Genomic DNA, 24,788 nt, shown 5'->3' on the forward strand with positions numbered 1-24,788 from the left:
GTAAAATTAATAGCTAAATACAATTTCTGGCAGAGGGAAAGCTTTCAGCAGGAGCAGCTGGGACTGTGGCGGCCCCAAGGATGCTCTTCAGCAAAGGTGGATGCTCCCATTGTTTTTGTATTTCATAATGGGTTGGAAACCTCAAATGTCAGCTAATGAGAGTTTCTATCTTTAGCAAGGATTAATGTCAAGCCAATCTTTGCTGGTTTTGGGTTTTAATCAGGTGCAGAGGACAAAGGGGGAGAGAAGGATGGCGGGGCAGACACCGAGGCAGAAAAATATCCTTGGAAGTCACGGAATGGGTTGTGTTGGGAAGGACCTGAAAGACCCGTAAGGAACAAAGGGGGTGAGGGCATTTCTGTCCCCTCAGACAGAAATTTCTGTCCCCTCAGGAGGAGGCAGAAGAGGCTGGAATTGGGCTCCAGGGATGGGGGACAGGAGGCGGGACAGGGGAGCCCGGCAGGGGCAGGGTGTGACAGCGGGAGCCCAGGGAAGGGGCAGGGGCTGCGCAGTGGCGGCGCCGCTCCCTCAGGGGCAGGAGCGGCCCCGGGAGCTCCCTCAGAACCCCAACCCAGACAGGCGGCGACGCGGCCCCGCAGTGACCCAAAGCTGCGGTGTAGAGACACGCTGTGGATCCCGGGGGCAAGAGGGCATCCAGAGCCCCCGACGTGCTGTGGAACCCGGGCTGCGGTGACACAGAGCCACCGCTCGGGACCCCTCGGTGACCCCGAGCCGCGGCCGCCGGTGCGCGGCCCCTTTAACAGCGGCCGGGTCCCCTTTACTCTATGTTTACATAACACGGCCGGGCCGTACCACTGCCGCCTGTGCGGGGGGGGCGCGCCGCGCGGGAGGGGGCGGTGCGCACCCGCGCCCAGCCCCGCCCCGTCCGCCGGCCGTTAATGGGCGCGGGGAGGGCGGGGCCACTCGCAGCCTCGCGGGGGGGGGACGGCGCCGGTTCGCTCCCGCCCCCCCGCGGCGGCGGGTTGGTCCGTCCCCCCGGAGGCCCCGCCCCCCGCGCCCCCCGCGGTGTAGTGGCCGTTGCCACTGGCCGGCGGTGCAGAGCGGAGCGGAGCCCGCTCGGGACGCGCGCCCGCACCGGCGGCCGGGACGGGGCGGCCCGGTGCTCCTACAGCGGCGGCCCCATGTTTTCCTCCAGCCAGGAGGAGCTGTGCGCGCTGAACAAGGAGCCCGTCAAGTATGGGGAGCTGGTGGTGCTGGGGTGAGTGCTGGGCAGCGGGGAGAAGCGCCGTGGTCCCGGAGCGGCGGCAGCGGCGAGAGCTGCCCCCTGCCAGCCTCCGGCTCAGCGCCGGCCGCGTCTCGGCGCTGCGAGGGAGCGCTCGGAGCTGGAGGGGGGCGCGAGGGGGCGCGTGGCGCTTCCCGCCTTCTCCCCGGCCGAGTGCGCGGCGCGGCCGCTGGAGGCGGGGGGTGATCCCGGTGCCCGAGGGGAGCGGGGAGGGATGGATGGATGGATGGGGGGGGTCCCGTTGCCTGAGCGGAGTAGGGAGGGAGGGATGGATGAGGGGGGGTCGCGGTGCCGGAGAGGAGCGGGGAGGGACGGGGGAGTGAGGCGGGGGAGGTCCCGGTGCGTGACGGGGCGCGCGGTGCGGCCGTTGCGGGCTGCCGGTGCCAGAGGGGAGGGTTGGGACGGGGACCCGGTGCCGGAGGGGAGCGGGCAGGGTTGGGACGGGGTGCCGGGGCCGGAGGGCAGCGGGGAGGGATGGAGCAGGGATGGATGGGGGTGGTCCCGGTGCCAGAGGGGCCCGCACGGTGTGGCCCTTGCGGGGTCCCGGTGCCGGACGGGGTCCGGCCGCTCTCGGGCACAGAGGTCACGGCGGGGCCGGGGGAAGAAACTTCTTGCGGGGCCTGGGGGTGCGGGGTTATGGCCACAACCCCCCCGCTCCCCGCTGCGGGCCCCGTCCCTCCCTCGGCCGGTGCCGCCGTGCCTCGGCCGCTGGCTGCGGGAGAACGGCGTCTTCCGTGCAGATGGCAGGGAGATGACTTTGGAGCGAGCAGGGTGAAGCGCTTATATTCGGATCCGTCGTGGAAATGTTTATTTTCTCGGCTTGATATGGATCTTAAAGTAATCCGCTTGGCATTACGCTGTTGCCCTGCTGTTAAAGCTCGCAGCCGCTCTGCTGAGCGCAGCGGCGGCGGAGGAGGGAGAAGCGTCTAAAGCCGCGCTTGCTGAGAGACCTCGCCAGCCTCAGGAGAGACGCTGAATTTTGGGAGTTCAATACGCGGTAACGTGTGGGTAATGGAGCAATTTTTCAGCGCTAAACACAGCGGAAAGGTTCGGAGCCAGCCGCGAAGCAGCGCGGTCACAGCCTCGCTGCGTTACTCAGCCTCCCCCAGAACCTGGTCCAGATTTGCTGCAAGGTCGTAGAAAAGCCCTGTTCTGGTTTCTTGGGGGTTTTTGTTCTGTTTCGGTGCTTTCCTAAAGAGCCGCGTTCACCTCTGCAGAAGAAGCGTTTGGAAAAGAGCAGCACCCAGGCTGGGTACTCTATCCAGTAGTGCACCTTTTTTCCTTAAGGGATGCTGAATGTTTCCTGTCACGAGACTGGGTCAAGATGCTGTGTGGAATAAGACGCAGCTGCTGTCATGAACGTGGCGTAGCTGGCGCTTGAAATCCTTGAATTTGAGTCCCTTGGTTTGTGAGGAATACCCATATCACGCTGAATTTAATAAAGAAACGTTCTTACTGTTTCACTTGTGGCGATGGAGGGTGAGCTCAGCTGCGCAACACTGTCTCTGACAATAAAGTCATAGTACAATGCAGAATCTTTAATTAAATTAGAGTGCATAAATTGATGTTGTGCTGCAGAGGCTCTTTGTGCACAGCTGGAAGCATTTTCCTTTCTGTTGCTTTCCTATTTTTAGCAGCAGTTGAAAGTGCAGAAGTATGAAATGTTTTGGCTCTGATCTTAACCTGGCAAAGTGTGGTGAGCTTTGCCTTTAATATGTGGACTCATTGATCTCGCCTTATCGGTTCTGCTGGGCTCTTGATCTTCACTGTGTGCGTTGAAACACGCCACTAAAATCAAAATAAAACGTAAAGAGCTGAGTTTGGGTCCTGTTTGAGTTTCAGCCGTTCTCTGAAACCACTGAGGCTGCATCTTGTAGGTGTAAGATGTACTGAAAATGCAAACAGATGCTGTTGTCCTTGCAGTGCAGCCAGGGACAAGAAGTCTGTGCAGGGGAGCTGAGTGTCCCTGTGGCTGCACTCAAACAATGGGGCTGTCACTGCTCACACAATGGGATGCAGGGCTAGGTGAACGTGATGGAAGCAATCCAGGAAATCTCGTGACTTCAGTAAATGTATTTTTAATCTTTAGACGGAAGGTTGTTGTTTTAAGAGCCCTCTGCCACTTCAGGAGTTCATTACTGCGTGTCCTATCAGAGGTGTTTTAAATGTTTGTAGTGCCATAAATAATGCAAACACCCCTCTCTTTGGTGACTCAACGTTTGTGACTAGGAACTCTTGGAACAGCTTAAGCTGTTCAGTATGCTAAAAAAACCACTTAATACCTGTTTTGTATTAAAATCTTGTAATCTGGAGTTTCATTTAAATAAGACAATGTAAATCTGCTCTCCTCCCTGCAGTGAAACTGAGACCTGGGGACCAGCAGAAGCGTTTCTGTTGCAGCTCCTGTTACAACTGCCTGATTAAAATTGATAGAGCAGCCTCGCAGCTAGGTTAAAAAAAAAAAAAAAAAAAGAAAAAGCTGTTTTGAGACACTGTGTGGGTTGTTGTTTTTTAAAAAAAAAACCTTGATTGTGATGTTGATGAATAACTTGTGTCTTGAACTGTGAGACTTTTAAATTAGGTGGTGAAAAGGATGATGAACAAAGGAATTGGCATACCTGGCAAACTGCTGAGCTCCTGCTTTTGAGATGACAAAACTTTCCCTTTATCTTTTGCTCTCACTCTGCCTTAGCAGTATTAAAGTGGGGTTGCTGTACCTTGACCTTTAAATGGAGGGAGAGGTGTTTTTTTGGCACGTTCTTATTGTTCCAGTAGTTGGGATTGCTCAGTGTGCACCTCAGCGTGAGCCCCAGCAAAGCCCGAGGCGTTTGGTGTGTGCAGCAAACACATTTCTGATATCTCCCAGCTCTGGGCTGGCAGTGATGTGGCCGCGTGTGTTTGGCGAAGGTTTTGCCGAGGTTTACATAATCAATGTTGTAGTGAATAGAAACAGTTTATGTAAATCGAGCCAGACAGGTCAAGATGGTTGGTAAAGAAGAGATCATCTGCTTTATTGTGAATCTGCTTGTGTACATCTGCTCGTAGCATCATCTGCTCACAAAAGGCTCTGGATTTCTTGGTGAAGCAGAAACATTCATATTCTAATTCTTTTTGAAGAAAAAAAGAAAGCAGCTTTGTTTGAAGTCCTGTCAAAGTAATGGCTCATTATATATTTCTTGGAACGTGGGGCTGGAGGGAGTTAAGGAGATGCTGAATGCAGTTCCAAGTACCTGAATAGTGTCAGGGTGTTTGTTTCTGCCTTTGTCGGGAGCTTTTGTGTGACTTCTCTGGTGCCTTAATGTTGTGAGGTGCATGTCCTGGCCCCTTTGTCCCCTAACTCTGAATTGTGCCCTGAAGCTTTTATTCCAGCAGTGTCACTTGTGCTAAACGTGTGAGGAGCCTGTCCCTGGCTGCAGGGGGTGGCTGTCACTAAGGCAGGTGTCAGTGGCCTGGTGCCCTTAAATCCTTTGGGGCTGCACGCTGGGGATGGGCAGCTGTGACCTCTCAGCAAAGTCACTTGATTAAAATGATGTAAATTGAAGGGGGAACAGCAAACAGACACGAGCTGTAGTCAGTGGCTGAGTTCTGTGGCAGTGAAAGACTTGTACCTGACATTGAATGCTTTTTTTTGGATGGGGTTTCTGGTAGCTGTGTGCATGTAAATGGAATATTTCTTATTAACCAATGGCTTTCTTGGTGTTTGCTACTCCTTAGCAAGGAGGTACAGCCTGGTGCATCCTCGACTTTTGTTGTACAGACTTACTGGATTTTGCAATATCCAATGCATTTTTAAAATTTAACCAGACAAAACTCTAAGGGCTGTCCCTCAGTGTTGTTACTGTAGTAATTTTGAAATTGCCGCCAACTTTTTGCGTGTAAATTTTCCATTGACTGCCATTAAAATAAATGAATTGGTTAATTGGGAGGCTTCAGTGCTGAAAGAAGCCACTGTGAGTTATTATATGAGCATTGTTTAGTGTGGATTCTTGGACATTCTTGAATAAACAGGTTGTAGTTCTGCTTAAATTTAACCTTTTGAGAGAGCAGAATTAAATGATAGGTCCTGGAGAGCCTGGTCTGGTGGAAGATGTCCCTGCCCATAGCAGGGGGTTGGAACTGAATGGTCTTTAAGGTCTCTTCCAACCCAACCATTCTGGGATTCTACAAAAATTCTCACTTGTGTTCACAGTCATACATTTTGTGGTATTTTTTGGGCAGCTCTTCTCATTGATGGACCACTTTATACTTGAAGCAACTTTAGATCTGAAACAGTCTTTTTGTGTTAATCTGAGGGTACATGCATTTTTAAATTCCTGTTTTTCATATTGGCTTTTTCTGACTGATCAGAGTTCCCACCACCACTAACCACTTGCAGGGTAAATAAAGTTTCTGAAGTGTCTTCTGCTTATAAACATATTTCTATATTTTTAGCTTACCTGTCTGGCTTTTCACATCACTCTTGCTGTGCAGTTCAGGAAGGAGCCAGGGCAGGTTTCCAGTGGTGTTGACGAATGCAGAAGCAGAGTGGGATCTGTGCTTGTCCTTGAGTGCTGTTTGCTGCTGTGCCTGGACTGGAGGAGGAGGGAGAGTCATCCTGGTGTGGAATTAAACTGGGACTTGCTTTGCACAGAGATGGATTTGCTGCTGCCAGACTGGGGCTTGGTTTAATGACTTGGTGATTTCCTGCACTATCTGCTACAGATATATTGGGAAACTGCTTAGGTGACTCGAGTTCTGCTTTTAAGCCTTATTTGAAAATGTACTTTAGGTTTCATTTAAAGGAATGAGTGTAGCACATAATGGGAACTACCAGTTAAATGCGTTCAAGGTCATGATTCTCTGAGAATCATTGGCTTCAGCGGTCATTGCTGGAAGGTTGCTGTTCTGGAGAAATAGATTTGGGTTTTTTTTTGTTTTTTTTTTTTTTTTTTTTTCTTTGATATTGACAGTGGCTTCTTGGTGACCTTTATGTCTTGTGCTGTGTTTATGGTGTATTTTATATGTGCATATTGCAAATGTGTGATCAGGGTCAGTTCAGAACTCGCAAGGAGATTAATCAAACACCAGAAGAATTGTGTCTGAATAGAACATTAACTGCAGAGTAGGAAAACAGTGGAAAGGATTATATCTGAGGAAAGGTCTGTGGATTTTTTGGAAAGCTTGTGTATGGCTGGATAGAGCAAACGTTTTGCTTCATTTAAGCTAAGAAAGAAAACATACTTGAGTTGTTTTTTTACAGCTATCCTATTCCTTGGAGTACTGTTGACTTTCTCAGAGTGCAGATTTGTATCCAGCTGTAGGCTTTATTCACAACATCTCCGTACCCATGTAAAATCAGAGAGCACAAACGTCAGACTAAATTCTATGTTTATTGAAGCAAATCACAGCATCAAACGTCTGCATCTTTAATGTTTGTTATAAAAAGGAAACTGAGTGCATTCTGGAAGTTAAACTAATCCCCTTGGTGTGTACAGGCAGGAGGTCACACATGTGGAAGTGAAAGACTCAGGGTTTTTCCCTTAAAATATGGAAAGCAGTTTACTCTGAATAAACAAGTCTGGGAAATGTAGGATTTGCCTTTAATGCACTTCTTGTGTAGAACCAAGTAGCTGTTCCTCTTCAGCCCTGGCAGAATCAGGGATTAATAGTTTTCCATTTTCAGCTGAAATTTGTACATGGGTAAATACTCTAACAGTCCACTTGGTTACTTTAAAATATGCATATAAACCAAGAAATTACTTTCTAGGCTGTTAAGGTTTGTTTTTTGTTGCTGAAAGCAGTATCTTACTTAAGCTATTTCATGTTCCTTCTTAACAGCAGGCTGTTCTTTGACTGTGATTATTACAAGGTTGCTTGAGAACAGATTTTTCCTAAGAAGTCAGGAACTTATTATCCAGTTCAAACTGAAATTATGGCTGGTTTATACTTACAGAACTAATGCTGCTCTTAACTTGCTCAGTAGTGGCAGAAGGTATAAACTTGATACTTTAAGATAACAAACTCCTCCTTCTGTACCCTAATGAGAAGGTGTGTGAGTGTATGCTGAGCCTGTGCCTTGCTCCGGGTGGGGTTTGTTAGTTCAGGGTGCCAGCAGGGAAGTTTTACAACTGTTTACAAAGTCCTACAGAGGTGTCTTGTTTCCTGTTGGTTGTCTGCACATTCCCAGTTTGTCCTGAGCACGTGTGGCTGTGAAACCTTCCAAAGATGACTCTGGTGGGTTAGCTGCAGTCTTGTTTAGTGCTTCTTGTGGTGTCCCCTCAGTCTGGTTATTCTGCACTGTCATACTCGTGGCTTGTTGTCCTGTGGTCAGCAAGGCAAGTGAAGTAGAGGAGGATTTGGTCTAAGCTCCCCGCTGGAAGCAGGATCTCGAGCTGGTTTCCAGTGTACTTTGTGTTATCAAATCCTTTTTTGCTTCTGCTGTTTGATACCCTAAATCTCATTTGTGTTGGGGATGCTTTTTTCTTTTATCAACAGAAATCCTTATGTTTATTCTTGCTCGGTCCCAAGGTCACCACTGGAAGCTTGCATGTGACTTGTCACGAGTTCAGACCTTGAGGGACAGCAGTGAGGATGCTGGCATAGGGACTGTGCCTGCTTCCAGAGACTTCTGAGGCAAAGCTGCTCATTCTCTTTGTTTTATAAAGACATCACTGAATGGTGCACTTGCATTTTTCACTGCATCTGCATAGTAGACCAATATGTTGAGGGGCTCCTGCCTTTCCTTCAGAGGGCTTGTTTCCCTCTTGATAAGATGTAGTTTAGAATTTTATGCCTCTCTTATTTTTGCATCATATTTGTTTTTATCCTGGTGTAGCTTTATACAGGTTAGTCCTGAGTCTTGAGTTCATAGTGATATCCCCATACTTTGGGGGACCAATTTGTGCCTTGTCTGACAAACTGTAAGTAACATCTGGGATTAAACTGCTTTAATCCTATTACTTGCTAGGCTGGAATAGTCCTGGTGCTCATGTTAAGCAAAGAGTACAGCTGGGAGCAGTGGGGGTTCCACAGCAGAGATTGGTGAGCTCTGGGGCTGAGCAGGAGCAGGAGCAGTGCTGTCCCACCAGCTGTGCCCCCTCTGTGCTGACTCCTCTGTTTGACCTTGTAAAGTCACCTCCTGTGCAAACACTCTCCCTGGGTCTCTGCAGTGTCCGTGGCTGAATGATGATTTAAAACCAAAGAGCAAGGGGGGACAGTGGGCAGCAAACTGTTTGTAGGGTTTTCTTAAAGTCTGAGTAGGCATTGTGGTGCTGGGAGTTCAGCACTAAGAGCAACCTGTCTCTGGGTTTGCCTAGGAATAAACATCTCTCCTGCCCTTCCCACAAACAGCACTTGTTGGCTCGAGTTAAAAGATCCTAGGATTCAGGAAGACAGTCCTTGTAGGAAATCCCTCTATGGTGAAACTTCAGCAGTTTTAAATATTTGGTATTTGAAGACTTGTCACTGAGTGGCTATGTGGTGGGAGGATGCAGCATTTTAATGTGATGGGGTTATGAGTGATGTGTGAACAAGGTGACACCGGACTTGCATTGTCTTCAGCTAGACAATGCTTCTACTCCTTCTGATTAGTGCAACCTCTGTTCCTAAAAATAGCAACTATCAGCTGTTTTGCAATGAAATTTCACTGAGTTCTTCGTATTCCAGCCTGGAAGTGCTCGTGTGAGGTCACTGGGAAGCACGCCCACAGCTGGGTAGTACAGCAGTTATTGGCTCATGGAGGAGAGAGAGTAATTCAGCTAAAAGCTTTCCTCTGTTTCACAACAGAAATGTCATCTGGAGGGAGCACATTATAAACAGCAGTTGTGAAAATGGATACAGACAACGTCTGCAAAGCTGAAGTTTGTTGTGTTAAAAGCAAAGTGGTTTGGAGATGAGCTCTGTTTGATGAGGAATGATGTGGAGGTGCTGATAGCTGAAGGACCTGTTTAGGCATCCTGCTTTCAATAGCAGCTTGTTTCTGCTGGAGAGAGGGAAAGCAAGCAGGCTCTGGTTTGTGTTTCTGGAAGTGATTTACTTCAGGCCATTTAACAGTATAATTTTCAGTATTTCATGCTGACCTCACTGTAGATGCAACTCGTGTTTCAAGGAGGATGGAGTAGATGTGGGCTGCACCGAATCTGGGCAGCACAAGGCTTCCTGTTCTCAGGAATTGGTACAAAGGCCACACTGAATGTATGTCAATAAAGACCTGATGTTCTTCTGGCATATTTACTGCTTGTATTAACTGTGATGCAGCTACATTGCTGTGGAGCAACTGATTGTGTTTACCAGAGGTGCCAGCAGGCAGCAGTGAGTCAAATACTGTGTAAAATGTGTTGTGCTGCCTCCCCAAAGGAGTGGGGACAGGCAAGGAAAGTTATGAGGCAGCTGGCACATAGTAGGTTAAAAGGAAAAGGCCAAGAAGCATTGTGGTCACCTCCTTGAGCACTGTAATGTTAACTGAGCCCTGTTGTTGCAATTTTTTTTTTTCTCTTTACGTTCAAGGAATTGAGAATGAAAAGTTCTCAGTGTTTCTTTCTGAGGAACACTTTTTAACTTCTTGAAGCACTTACTGAACTGTACTGATGTGTTTAGTGGGCTTTCAAATTACTCTTCACTCAGAAATGTGTGTGCTGTCTTTAATTTAGAATCCAGTTCATAAGCTGTCATGAAAGATTTTTATTCTTCAAACTGGCTGGCTTTAACAATGCCTCAACAAACAGGTAGGCTTCAAACTTCTGAGGTGTATCCTCTTAAGGCATGGAAATGTCCTGGATGAGGACAGGGTGGCACTGACAGTGAAGACAATTAGTCCCTGTATGAAAGTAAACAAATTGAAATTAATAAAAGCTTAAATCTCTCCTGCCTGTTACAAATAAACTGGAGCCCAAAGGTGCAAACCCTGGAGCACGTGCCCCTAGGAAAAGTGAAAGAACTGTTTAGTCTGGACACAAAAGTTAATGGGCTGAAACTTTGATATAAGCACAGCTGTATTTCTTCGTGTGCAACAGCATGAATTCATTTTGATTGTTGGTGTCTGGTTTAGTGCTGGTGGAGGCAGAGCCTTTGAAACAGGAGCAGAGTTTGTGTGTGTCCTCCTTTCACAGGAGATGCTGTGCTGGTGAAAGATCGCGAGGGCTGTGAGGTTCCTGCTTCCCAGCACATGCTGTGCCAGGGTTCAGCACCTCTCAGGCTGACTGTGTTTTTTATGGAGCATTGACTAATACACCAAAATGTTGCTGTACTTTCAAGCTGCCTTCCTCCTAGAGTGTGTTTGACCTCTGAGAGCAAATAGCTGTGCAGCTCAATGCTTGGATTCAAAATTATTTTGGTGTTTAAGATCAATCTTTCAGACTTGATAGGATTCGTTACCTTGTGCTTGCCCTAACCTTCCTGCTAACATACATGCAATACTTACTTTGGATTGCATTCTGAATCTTAAAATTTGCCAGACTAGTTTCTCAGTGCATCAGGGAGTGAGTTTTGGTTTGTGAGTTTGGTGTGTGGCTTTCTGTGCTGGGCAGTGGGCACAAGTCCCATTCCAGTGTGATGGGAGAGGTGGCAGTGCCCTGCTGCAGGTCTGGAGAATTCAGAGGAATTCTTCCTAAGTGTTCCCTCATCTGACTGCCAGAAGATTTAATTAAATGGGCTGTCAGTACCTTGGTGGCTTTTCCAAAAAAATACTGGCAGGTTAAGCAAATTGAATGATTTGGTGTTGGGGCAGATCTGTGAGGAGGCAGGTGTTGGTTCATGTGAGCAGCTGAGTAACTTCTTCCATCAGAGCAAAAACTGGAGAAGGAAGTTTGGCAGCAGCCAAATGGACAAAGCCTTGCGTGGTTTTTTTACTCCACTTTTGTTTTAGGCTGGCTTTGCTGGAAGAATGAAAATGAAAGCTGAGAGATGCCTCAGAGCAGCCCTGGTGTGCAGCTGCCCTTGGATGGTGCTGGCAGCCTGGGAATTGCAGGATCTGCCTCCACGGGAGCTGCAGTGCTTTGGTCTCACTGCCTGTGCTGGGATTTGTTCCCTAGCTGGGATGCCTTGCTCAGGGTGCCAGGGTAGAGACTGCAAGCTGCTTGTTTGCTTTTAGGGATGTGCACTGCAAGTTTTTCCTGTAATTTCCGTAAATATTTTCTTAATACCCAAATGGTTTTTTCTACCCTTTTTGGTAATGAGTCCCTGTGCCCGTTTAAAAGACTTTGATGGAGCTTTCCCAAAATCTCTGGGTATGTTCCTGCTTTTGCCTATGAAAGATAACTAACCTGGGTTTTTTCCAGTAGTTACAGTCTGCTTGCTGTCAGAGCAAAAGAGCTTTAACTTTTGACTTGGGTTTGGTTCCTTTTTCCATGTTTGAGCACAAATGCTGGAGTTCCATTGCTCACTTAGCTGTGCCTTATCTCTGGTTGTGCAATTCCACTTCCAGCTGCAGAACTGAGTGCCATATATCCAGCTTTATGGCAAGTTCAGAGTTTCCAGCATGCAGAGACTGGTGTTATCCAGCAAATAGCTCTCCATGTAAGGATGCAGGGAGACTACAGAAAGTACATTTCCCTCTGTAAGCAAAGCCTGGGTTTAAGTCAAGCTCTGTGTACCCTCCTAGTTTATTATGTGCAATGTGACTTCAAATTCAACTCTGATCACGTACTGCTGGTTTGCACCTTCAGCTCTTTGGAGGAGACTGGTTTATGTGATGGCTTTACCTACTGGCAGTCTCTTGGTGTAAAAAGGCAATGGTAAAATGACACTGTGAAAGGGCAAGCAGAGTGAGGAAAAAGTGATTTGCTCTTTCACCTCTGGGCATTCTGTGGCCAGTGCAGACGGGAGGGAAGGAACTGGATTTGGGGCTGGCTGGGGTCCAGTTGCAGACCATATTCAGACCCAAGCCAGAAGGAGTATGGGCTTATTTTTAAGTTTTGGGTAGAGATGACAGTTGAGAAAAACCAGCTGTCTCACTTTTGTGAGCTGAGGAAATTAGTTCTGAATATGTCAGGTGGTAAAATTGGGATCCTTTGTGCTGTGCAGAGACTGAGAAATGCATTAAAGATCAGTTTGTCATGCCTAAGTCAGGAGACCAAAACATTTAGCCGAGTTAAACTAAGATAAGAATGTATGATGCTCTTTAATATCCAGAAAATAAGTGTATTCATTTGTAAAAACAACTCATTTATTGTAGCCATGAGTCCAAAGGAATGTTCTCCCACCTCCTGCACCATTCTTACTTGTGCCTGAACTGAGTGGAGCTTGTGTGAGTGATTGTGAGCAGTCTTTGTTTATTTAGTCATTATTAAATCTAAAGGCTGCTCTGGTTAGGGATAACACACATTTCATTTTTCTTCCTAGACTTTACTCCGTATTTGGAGAAATACTGAGTTTATTTGATCTACAGACCTATGCAGTGTGGCAGCTATTGTCAAACATGTGAAAAAAATGTGGTATAGCAAGCAGAATTTGACAGGACCTTTTAGTTTCCTGTTATTTGTTGTTTGTTTTGGAAGAACAAAAACCCACATAATGACTGTTCAAATGGACAGTTTGTCTTGGCATAAATGAATCCTGGTTAAAATCTGGAGAAGTTCTCAACCGGTGCTTGTTTCCCTGATGGTCATAACTGCTTGTAGTGATGTCTCAGGTTTTAGCTTTTATGTTTTTCAGATTCTGTGCTGCTTTAGTGTGTGGGTCTGGGCTTCTTGTTTGGGGATGGTGAGCTCTGCACAGAGCAGGGAGACAAAATAATTCCTTCTCTAGCTGGGGACCATGGACAGTCCATCCAAATCTCAGGCCCAAGAACATAAACAATGTGGACTGAAGAGAGAAAAACAAGAGGGATGGGACTGCATGGCGTAAGGCTGCAGTTAGACAATGAACTCCAATGTGCAAACGGAGCAGAACTGATCAAAGTGAGAGACCCTGTGACCAGTGACATTTTGTGACCATTTTGGGTTCCCCTGGGGCGTAGCTCTGGCTGGGCTCTTGTGCTGCCCAAGGTGGATCCACTGAGGTCTCCTAATAAATCCTTCCTTTATTCTTTAAAGTCCAGCCTCTGTTCTAGGTCAGCCTCTGTTCTAGGTCAGCCTTCCCAAGGCGTCAGTGGCCCCTGGAACTGCTGCTGTTTGTGCTGTGAAGGATCTGCTGTTGGGACAGAGCAAGGGGTCAGTGTGGGCTGGTGATGCCACAGCTGCAGAGGAGCAGTCCCTCACTGCTCCTGGCTGCCCTGGCAGTTTCCCTGCAGGAGGACACTGAAGCCTCAGCTCTGCTGGCACCACAGGCTCCCTCTCCCAGTCATTTTCCATCTGCCTCTGGTGAATATGCTGTGATTTACTGAGAGGTGTAGTGACAGGTGAGGTTGTAGTCTGTAACTGGAAATGAAGGATGTCACTGAACTGATTTTATTCCACAGCCTCCCGATGCTATTTGAGCTCTGGTGAGGAGAGGCTGTAAAGATGAATGAGATTCCTACCCCCCTCCTTGTTAGACATCAGGGAATCCATGTGACTGATTCTCACCTCTGAGAAAAAGCTTCAATTGGAGCTGTCACCTCAGTAGACAAAGAAGGAATCCAACTGCAAGACATGTACCCAGAGGAAATCATGCTTTGCTAGTTCCCTGGCTTATGAAACTCCTTGTTTTTTCATTGTTCTCCTTGTCACTACCAGTGCTTCACCTCTGCTGCCTGCAGTAGTAATAACAGCGTTGGGATGTTGAGTTTGAGTGAGTGGGAATGGACACAAATGTTCTGCTACCCCAGGTGACTGAGGGATGGATGTAGGAGAGGTTTGGGTATAGAAGAGAAAAACTCTGAGTGTTGTCTTTTCTTGGAAAATCAGCTTTTTTGAACACAACCTGAAACTGCTTTGAGAATTGTCAGCAATGTCTCATGTAGTTTAGCAGCCTCATATTTTGCCTCATGGATGAGCTCAGTTCAGAGCTAAGAATAGTATTGTGTGTTACTCAAACATTTAAATTTTCTGGATGTGGAAAGTCTTCCTAGTGGTTGTAAAATAACCTAGTGGAGGATTTTTGTCCTTGGCTGAAACTCTAAAAGGAAAAATTTGGGATTTGTCCAGACATGAATGCTTCTCTAGTAGATTTCAGGCTTGTTCCTTTCTAATAGGCAGTTCCAAGACAATTGCTTCTGAATTCTACAAAGATACTGAAACAAACTGATGGGCTGTGAGTATTTCTGGATGTCATTCTTATCTCCTGCTGCCCCTCAAGGTTGTGCAGCCTGAGAAATTTCTACAAATGCTTATTTTTGATACTGCTGTAGGAGGATAGGAAAACAGTTGTGAGACGCCCTTAGAGATATTCCTATGGGTATAATGCCAAAGAATTGACAGGGTAGGAAAGGTTTATGTTCTGAAATGCACATGCAGCACCTTTAGCTGGGCAAAGGAGGACAGGAAAGAATTTGGTATCTGCAAAACCCACATAAAAACAAGATAATACAGACATAATCTGAGTCTTGCACATCCTCATGCGCTGCTGTAGCTGCAGAGCTCTTCAGCATTGTACCATTCCCTCTTCAGCTGGAAACAGTGCAGCATGGCCAAGGTGTCCTTATGGAGAGTGATGTCAGGTAGAAAAACTCGAGGGCAGCAGGGAATCTCTGGGGCCAGGCAGCTGTAATCAATTACTTGATTTCTGTGTCTCTGAACTAGCTCCTGCAGTCATGCTTTGCTGGGCAATGCACTTCCAATTTCAGTCTCGGGCTCATGAGCTTTATTTCCACAGCTGAATTTCCATTTGGCTTGCAAAAGCTGCTTCTGAGTCCTGTAATGCTGTTTGATATTATGGCCTGTACTTGGGGAAACATTGCTTTAAGCAGATCCTCTGTTTTCTTGGTCTGGTTTGCCCCATAGGGCGGCCTTGCCTTAAGAATCAAAGGAGTCTAAAGAAATAGAGAGAAACATATGGGGTGGCTTGTTTTCTTGGAAGTTGGTGAACAAAAATAGCAATAGTATGCTGTCTGTCTTTGTGGGTGTTGGCAGAGAAAAAGAGCTGGATTTCCAAAGGAAATAATTTGAGGGAGAACTATCTGTGGTTTTAAACTATTTTCTTTTCTACAAGCCATTGTGCCACTTGTGCACATTACTTAATATCTGTTGGAATGAAACTTCAGCTTGCAGAGTTTAACCAGAAGTAACCAGGCTGGAATAGCCCTGCAGAGGAGCTGAGTGAGAGTTTTGCTCTAGGGAACTTCTCTGCTTTAGAGAGTTCAGTGTGGCTTCAGAGTTTGAGAGCTTGCTCTGTGTGTGAACACAGTCTTGTGTGGTTGTTTTGCACAAAAGTCTCTTGCTGTTTCAGTGAGGAGGAGATGCCTTCCCATCTGCAGAGCACAGCAAGATCTCCTGTGTAGTGAGATTCTTCAGAGATCAGAATCTCTGAGCATTTAGATATGAAAAAACATTAGGAATTCATCACTTGTGTTGCTTTGATTCGTTCTTAGTAAGTGGTGTTTTCTGAGGCCTGTGAAAGGTCAATGTTTATTTTATGTAGCATTTTGGGAAACCCTCTCAAGGGAGGCAAATCTCAGCGTTCTGTTGGTGAAAGTGTGAAACTGAAAGGCTTTTCTGTCATGAAGGTACATAGATCAGAATTCATTCTGCTGATCAGCAGTAAACACCTAATGGCTTTGCAGAAATCTTTTCCTGGCTAGAGATGTCTGATTAACTTTGTTATAAATGATGATAAAAGCAAACACCCAAGGTTGCTCTGAATTAGTAAGCTGTCAGCGTGTTTTAAGTCTGAAGAAGATATATTGAAGTGTAGCTCTCTGCACTGCTGCACTGTTAATTTCTGGTTCATTAAGACTTTTTTAAAAAGCCCCCACAGTTACAGCAGGGCTGTGATGCCTCTGTAGGTTTCAGGTAGTTCTTTCAGACATGATATGAAGAATTATTTATTCTGTGTGGATTTTAGGGCACATAACACATTTGCTAACCAAGAACAGGCAGAAAGGTAATTCTTTGCTTTTTCTCTTTACTTACCTACTCTAAACATGCTAGGAACAGGCAGAGCAGTGGATTATCTTCCCTTTGACAGCTTGTGCCATGGAGCAGTTGATGTAGTGCAGAATCAGTGATATTAAGGAAGCTGCTGTGTTCAGAGGCAGCAATGCTTGCAAGTGCCACAAAGAAGGAAACCCAATTCTTTATTTTCTGTTTCTGAGGCAAATGTTTGGGATTCTGTTCAGCAATTGGGGTTGAACTGGGAGCTGTGCATTTGTAAGGGTGTCTTTTTCCCTGGGAAACTAAAAGGAATGTTCAGATTGATGGAATTACACTCAGATGCTGCAGCTCAGGATGCAATAGCTGAGTTGCCTCACTTTCTATTCAGTGCACTGCTGGTGAGATCACCTATATTCACAAAATGGATGCAGATTTTCTCTTTCTCTGTGCTAAATGGTACTGAAACCATCCTAAGACTATTCTTGTTATGCTTGAGTGTTTGAAAAAGCTGTAATAGACATCCTGGAACTTCTTCCACTGTCTGTGAAATAACAAAAATGACATTGCCATGCTTGTATTTGGAGTTGAACTGAAGTTATGAGAAAGCTGTCACCTTTTCTTATGAAAATGTGAATTATCAAATAGTCCTTGATAGGGTTTTAGGGAAAGCATTTGATTTCTTAGGAAATGACTGTTAGGACTGTGCTTTTATTTTCAAAAGGCTCAAATGTTCCTTTGAGTGAAATGTAGTTTCTCCATAACGTTTAATGTAGTGCAGTTTCAGCTGTAACGTGGTGTTATTACTGCTCATTCCTCAGGCTAAAATGTGAGTACTTTGGTTTTGCACCTTGGAGCATGTGGGAAGTACAAATAGAATGTTCAGAATGTCAGGGCAGGTGGGTTTTGAGGTTTCTCGTCCCCTTGCATGCTGTGAAGTCTGATTTGTCTCAGTTTTGAAACTTGCAGCCTTTTCTTGATGTGATGTTTAGGAGCACATTGTAAATAGTTTCCAAACAAAGCTGTGTGGTTCCTAAGCCTCTGGTGGTGTGGATCAACAGGATTCCTCCTTGCCTTCTTTCCTCCTGTGCACTGAAACCCAGCTGGGTGTAGTACTTTGCTTTGAAAGGGATTTTGTGTTTTACTGACTTGTATTGAGTGCACTGAAAGTCAGATCTCACTTTCTGCTGTGTCTGTGTGTGTTTAACCAAACACCATGTCCACAATTCCAGTGCCATTTGGTGGATTATGGATCCTTCTCGGACGAGCAGCGTTTCCTCTGTGCTGTGAGATGTTTAGGGTTGGAAAGAGGATTCTCTAAACATGGTGCTTTGCCCATCTCTTATGCTCTTTTAGCTGGAATAAAAAGCATGCTTTGAAATGAACCTGATTAGTTTATACCCTGTATTTTGCTGTGCATTTTTGCTGGTTTTCTGCAGTGGGGAATGGTTTTAGCTGCAGCTTTGGAGATGGGCTTAAAGCACTCAATAAAATTGCCTCCTTGTTAAGTGAATGCTGGGGGGAGCAGTAAAATGTTGGAAATAAGGATTGTTAAGGAAATCATTATGTGAAAGAAGAGGTTTCCTTACCCTCTACCCTTTGCTTTCTGAAAGGGAACTCTCTTGCATTCTGATGCTCTGCTGGCGTATTACTTCTGTTGGAAATGTATAATAGTATCTTAAATGTGGAGTTTTTTTCTTTTAAAGTTGCTGCCTTTCTTTTTCCTTGATCATATCATGGTTATCTGTGTTTTATGTTGCGAGACTCAGGTCATCCCTGCCTAGAGAGTTTTTAGCTGTTAAATTGTTTGGAATTTGAGGTTATTTGACTGCTTTAATTGAAGCTTATCCTGATGCTCTAGCAGGCTGCGTCAGCATGTTCCTTGGGTTCTTCCAGAGTGTCAGCTTTTAATCAAACTCTTGTGCTACTTACACAGCTGTCTTTGATTTCACAAAAACAAAAGTAACAAATTATTTTCCAGAAGAATAATCTAGGACAAGTAACACACTTGCTAAGAAAAATCAAGGAGTGTAGGAAGAAGTTTCTGCAAAAGTTTCTCCCAACCCAGGAGAAACATCAGCTCTTCTGTATTCCTGCCTGCATCCCCCTGGTTTTCTGTGCTGCAGTAATAAAGCCCTGACTCCTGTGCCCCTCACTTGGGGCTAGTTACTTCTGTATTATTTTACTCCAGAATTTCTTCCTCTGCCCCTCAGTGAGGAGAAGAGTATCAAAACAGCCAAGAGTTTTGGGAATCTTGGAGGAAGCTGGATGTGTGGTGTAAATAAAGCTGTTTCAAAGCAGTTCTTACACAATCCATTTGGTATTTGCAAGCCAAGAGTATCCTTTAATTTTCTGTATAAAGTGAAATTAACACAGATCAGGTGGGTTTTCTTCAAGTGCCTGTATTATGTAAGCTAAACATGCATGAGGATTAGTCAGCTGTATTTTCTATAAATATTCTCCTGAATCAAACTTGATTTTTTATTACTCTTATGTTACAGCTGTTATAATAGCAGGGTACTCCTGCTGGTGCTGGAGGTGGATATGTGGAGTGGAATAATTACAAATATGAGTATGTAGGGTACCAGATCCTTTAATCTCTTAGTGGGTGGAACAGGGGGAGGCCACAGCAGCCAGGAATAGCCTTTCCTCCCCAAACCACAAGAGTGACCAGTTCTGCTCCAGAACACCAGGGAATAATTAAGGTCACCCTGGAGAACCTCAGCGACTGCACATGTGACTTCTTGTGGTGTTTCCAGCAGATAAAGTTCTACTTAATTTGTATACCCTGGCAAGGAGGAAAGTAGGTTCTGGCTTATCTGATCTGCAGTAGTTGCCTCTGAAAGCTTTTTTTTTTGGTTGTTTTTATTTGTGGTGTACATAACCTGTTACTGTGTGCTCAGCTAATCCATGGGGCTGGCTGGGTGGATGTGAACATCAAAGTTTTGTGAGTGCAACATGAGGCTTTGGGGTGGCTCGCTGCTGGGTTCCTGATTCCTGATGGTAGGAGCAACTTTAGAAAGGTAGCTAAAAAAAGTAATTAAAAGTAGCTCCTAATCATGAGCCAGTGATGCAAATCAGCCTTTTCTCTGAAAAATCTGGGGTCATGGCACAGATCAGGCCAGGCTGCATTGCACTGAATCACTGCAGCCCCTTTGAAGGCTGGAGGACAGTTAGGGAGCAGGTAACAAAGCAAGGAATACTAAAATTCAGTGCTGAAGAGAAGGCTTGTGGTGAACACACAGGGCTGATCACTGTGTCAAGGAGTGTTCCAAAAGTGCTGGAGAAGGGAATGCTCCCTGAAGTGTTTTATGATGTAAAATGACTTTGCAAATGCAAGTTGTAAGAACAAACATTTGTCTCAGAAGCAAAGAAAAAAACACCCCCAAACTGCTTATAGCCACAATTAATAACTCCAGCATACCTTCTTATGGATAATCAAATTCACAGATGCAAAAACATTGCTTTTAATTGGGTGCAGAGATGAGATTATTTGGGACTTTGGAACTTGCTGGTTTGGATTTTCTTGCTCTGCAGGAAGACTGGCTTTGTTAAGCTGTACAACTGGTAGTGATTAGGAAGCATTTATGCCTGTGGAGATGTCTTAGCCAGCAGAGTCTGAGGTGGGACTGTGTCTTTCCCTCAGAGCTTCCTCCCAGGTTGCATAAACCAAAGGTCTTGGATCAGTATTTTTTGTTAATCAAGGGATGGAAGCCCTTTGGTTATCCATGAGTTGCTTATTGCTGTAGCCTTTCTACTCAATTCAACTTTAGTTTTGTGCTTGTAGCTACTTAAAACATTTTCCTTCAGAAAGAAAGAAAGCAAAATCTGGTGGGAATCTTCTGGCACATGAGCCTGCTGTGAGAAGGAAGAGAGAAAAGATTGTTTAAGCTTTTTGGTGGATTTGGCAGGAGGTGCAGGAGATTTGCTTGACCTTGATCTCCCTTGCTTGACTTGGGTCTCCCTTGCTTTACCTGGCTCTCCATTGCTGTGTGCATGGGGAAAGTTTTAATTCTAAAGATATTGAAACACAGTGGGGAGGCCTGGATTTTCCAGACGAACTCAGAGGTGTCACAGATTGACTGGATCGAGCCTTTGGGTTGGGGATGGAGCAGGTGGCTCTGCCAGCTCTGTGTTCTGTCCCTCAGAATGCAGCTGTACATTTTTCCAAAGGTGCAGTGGGGAAAGGGAACCTTCTGGTCATTCAGGGCTTGTGGAGCTCCTGGGAATGAGGGCAACAAGGATAAAACAGTATAAATAAAACAGTGTCCTCCTTCCAGCCTCCGAGAAACCTCAGCATTAAAGGTGTTCCTTGCAATCTGCTGTAGGGATCTGTGAAGCTGTTGAAGGAGCAGCCAAGTGTTCACTGCCAGAACTCCCAACAGGAGCAGGATTAGCAAAGCTCTGGGGGTGGAGGTGCTTCTGGGACACACAATCTGCTGGAGACAAGCTGAGACCTAAATTCATATTGAGTTAATATCTGTGACACTCATAGAGCACCAGAGCACACAGTTCAAAGGAGGAAATGAACCAGGAGTATCCTGTTAGTACAGAAGTACTCTGAGCTTTGCTGTTGCTATTTGGCAACTCTTCCCCATGAGGCTGAGTTTGAGAATAACTTCACTGTTCTGTTTCACTGAAATTCTCAGATAAATTGCCAGTTGCAGACAGCAACTGCTTGTTTTCTGAAGCTGTGATGCAGAAAAATGTGCTTGAAATAATTCTTGCCTTTTTTTTTAAAGGAAATCCTTAGCCGTTCTTTTGCTGAACTATTACTCGGCACAAAATGAATTGTTGAGGTTGATACAAGGGAAGAGGGTGTAAAGACTATGAAGAACTGGCAGTGATATTATATAAAGGGAGACACAAATACACTTATTTTGTTGTCAGCTTTATGTATGTTGAAGCTTTCTGTTTGTGTTTTGCTATAAACATGTGACTTTTTCTCTTTCCCTGTGTGTTCAAGGGAGGGAGTGTTGGATGCTTCAGCAGCAGAAGTTTTCCAGTTAGTCAGGACTGGAGTGTGGAGCTGTGAAAAGCTCTGGGACTGGGTGTTATAAAGGTGAATAATGACTCTTTAGCCTTCATCTGTGGTGGATGTCATGAAAGCTGTGGACTTGTAGCACTTCCAGGGGAATCCTCTCCTTTCCATGTTGCTGGTACAGGAGTTTCTGTGGCTTTGCTGAGGGCTGGAGAGTGAGGAATGTGGTTTTAAAACTGAACTTATAACATAAATCTAGTTTTGTTTCCCCTTCATATGAACCAAGGAGAGAAGTAGTGGGAACAAATTAATAAATGAAAGGTGAGACTGCTGCTTTTGGCAACAGTGTGGGACCACACTGGCTCAGGGAAGGTGGAAATACAGTGTAAGCACAAACTGAATTTTGCTATGTGTAGTGTATCTTCTACAGGATTCTACCAAATCTGGGATCAGAATGTACTTACAAGGGAGGATTTGCTCAAGTTTGATTTTGCTTGTGCAGCTTTATTGTTTAGTGAGCAGAGATGTGCTGTTTGACTCACTAAAACTATGGAAACAACCGAACTGCAGCATCTCATCTGTGTATAGCCAAGTCTGGCATTTGGGATGGTTTTCATCCAAAAATGATGAGGGGTGCTGTAGAGCTGTTAGTCATAGACAAGGAAAGCAAAGTGAAATTATTCTTTTATGTCTGGGGGAAATATTACCAGTGAAAATCAGGAGCTGTTCAGTTTTAGTCTTTTGAGAGATAGTTTGCATAGGTATGAAGAAGTATTTAACTTTATGATGGCTTGTATTTTGATAGCATTGTAGAAAAATCAGCTACATGCAGCACCTTCAATGTCAGCTAGTAGATACCATAATTCTAAGGATGGCTTCCTTGAGTTGAAGTCAAACTTTCCAAGGTGCACGTCATGATTTGGAGCTGTTGTACCAAGTAACAGAACTATCATTTACTCTTTACCATTGTCTAGGCTAGATTTTTTTTTTTAAAGCCAAAATAAACATAAACCAAAAAAGCTTGTGTAACAAGCTTTCTGACAAACAGTTCAAAGCTTGTTGCTAATCTCTGAAGTAGACAAGTCCTTGTAGTAGTACAAGTAGTACAAGACTTGTAGAAAGTAGGAGCTTGCCACAGTGGACTGTGGGAGAGAGCAAGTGTGGTCTTGCTCTCCAGACAGCCCTGAATCCAGGAGGAGGAGAGGCTTTCATTACACATCCCAGCCATGGGAAAAGCTTAATTGGAGTTTGCAGCTCATTGTATACCAAACTCTTCAGTGTTTGATGTAAATCTGTAGGAAACTGGCTTTGGTAATCATGGTGCCCATAGCCCATGCCAGCACCACTCCCTTATTTGCAAGGAATAGTGCTATCAACTGAGATAATTATCCCAGGAGCTTTCATGAAGCAGCTTGTCCCAGTGCTGCTGTCACTGAGAAGCATCTGGAGAAGCACAGGACTGCTCCTTCTGTGACAGTGTTCACAGGGTCCCAGCATGAGGGAAGAGATGAGGATCTGACTCCATGTTTCAGAAAGCTTGATTTATTATTTTATTATATATATTACATTAAAATTATACTAAAAGAATAGAAGAAAGGATTTAATCAGAAGGCTGGCTAAGAATAGCAAAAGAAAGAATCATAACAAAAGCCTCTGTCTAGGACAGAGTCCGAGCCAGCTGACTGTGATTGGCCATTAATTAGAAACAACCCCATGAGAGCAATCACAGATGCACCTGTTGCATTCCACAGCAGCAGATAATCATTGTTACATTTTGTTCCTGAGGCCTCCCAGCTTCTCAGGAGGAAAAATCATAAGGGAAAGGATTTTCCATAAAAGATGTCTATGATACCTTCCATGTATGTAGGTCTGATGAAGATCTGGAAAACTTCCAAAGTGCCCCACACATCTGTGTGTGAGCAGAGTGCTCTCAGAAATGATTGCTCTGTCCTGTAAAATGGATTTTTTCCTAGTTTATTAGTTGGAAACAATATTTGTTCCTGTTTTTTTTGGCAGGTGAAGGAGAGTTCCAGTTGTAGTTCTTTTGGCCTTCTTGTGAAGCAGAAAGTTGTGTGCTCATGTGCTGTTCCCTAAGCTGATCCTGGAGCTATTGGAAAAGTGTAGAGGAGCTGGGAAATGGCTCCTGCTTGTGGAGTGGCTTTGTGAGAGGAAACGTTTGGTGATGGGCAATTTGTCTCCTCAATCCTCGTCCCTTCTCCATAGGTGAAATTGTTTTTTTTCCTAGTTTGTTTATTACTTGGAAACAACATTTGTTCCAGGTTTTTTGATGGGTGAAGGAGAGTTCCAGCTTCCGTTCTTTTGGTAGTACTGGTTGTCTTGTGAAGCCAAAAGTTTTGTGCTCATGTGCTGTTCCCTAAGCTGATCCTGGAGCTGTTGGAAGCATGCGGAGGAGATGGGAAATGGCTCCTGCTTGTGGAGTGGCTTTATGATGAGACAGAGTGAAAACTTTTCCAGAGTAGAAATCCATTTTGATTTTGGTGAAATGTACATCTTTGAGTTAAGTCTGTAGTTTGAAAACATAGCTGTTTAGTCACCAAACACTTTAGAGGAGCTGTTTGGTGATGGGGATTTTGTGTCCTCAATCCTTGTCCCTTCTCCACAGGTGATTCCATCCTGTTGCTGCTCAGAGGGAGGCACTTGGTGCTCGCCCAGGCTCTGCTCAGTGGAAGGAGAGCAGAGAGGGATGGAGAGGAGAGGGCAGGGCAGGTTTTGTTGTAGCTCTTAGTGCCTGTGCTTAGAAAAGCTGACTGAGCAAGGTGTGGGCAGCGATTCCTCCTCCAGGGTGCTGAATCCAGCTGTGTCCCGTGGGGAAGGGAGGCAGGGACAGGCAGGGCTGTGGAGCTGCCCAGGAGCAGGGCACGGGAGGTGGGAGGAAAGCTGTGGGGGAAGCAAAGCTGTGGCTGCAGTGCCATGGAAAGGGTTAATTTGTGGGGAACAGCTTGAGAGGCCAGGCCTAAGAAAAATGAAGGTGTTTGCTGGTTGTGGGAAGAGGCAACTTCTCACACCCTCCTTTTTTCCCCCCTTTTAAAACACGTCTGTCCTTAGGAATTGTCCTAGCTCTTTCTACCACTGTTGGGTCAAAATCACACTTGAAGGTCTGTAATTGAAGCATAACAATTCATAAAACTACCACTCAATTTCTCCTTGGAATTGTGGAAAGGAAATGTAGAAATGGGCACAAGGAAAACCTTAATGAGAATTTATCCGTGCTAAGCAGGGTGAATGAGTTCAGCATTCACTTTGCTTGTATTTCCTTCATATTTGAAGACTCCAAGAGGTCTTTTAACCTTGAATTTCTTTATTTATGTATTTTAAAAGTAATTAAACCCCACGAAGACCTGAATTGAAATAGAGTGGACTTTCCCAGTTCAAATTGTGTTCTGAAAATGAGGGAAACACCCCCAGACAATAAAACCCCACTTGCCTGGTTTTAACTTCCAGTGGAACTGCTTTAATCCAGTACTGTTTAGCAGTTACACAAGTATAAGAAAAATCAATAATTACAGGATATAAAGCTAGCAATGGTAATCTGTAGTAGTTATATATTATTTCTGAGGGAATTGTTACTTTTTTAGGTTTCCAGATAAAAATACTTGTAGAAAGAATGTTGTCTTCAACAAGT

The 24,788-nt window shown here is 45.2% G+C and overlaps 1 protein-coding gene across 1 annotated transcript in view; it reads left to right on the plus strand.

The window, feature by feature from the left end:
• The first annotated feature begins 1,076 nt into the window (after positions 1–1,076).
• The window catches only part of PELI2 (pellino E3 ubiquitin protein ligase family member 2), a 71,770-nt gene continuing 48,058 nt past the window's right edge, over positions 1,077–24,788 (plus strand). Inside the window, exon 1 of the mRNA XM_063159706.1 lies at positions 1,077–1,219. Within this exon, the coding sequence (XP_063015776.1) occupies positions 1,143–1,219 (77 nt within the window). The 5' untranslated portion in view covers positions 1,077–1,142. The remainder of the gene's footprint in view (positions 1,220–24,788) is intronic.

Source organism: Melospiza melodia, chromosome 6 (genome assembly GCF_035770615.1).
Source record: "Melospiza melodia melodia isolate bMelMel2 chromosome 6, bMelMel2.pri, whole genome shotgun sequence".
Classification (NCBI taxonomy): domain Eukaryota; kingdom Metazoa; phylum Chordata; class Aves; order Passeriformes; family Passerellidae; genus Melospiza; species Melospiza melodia.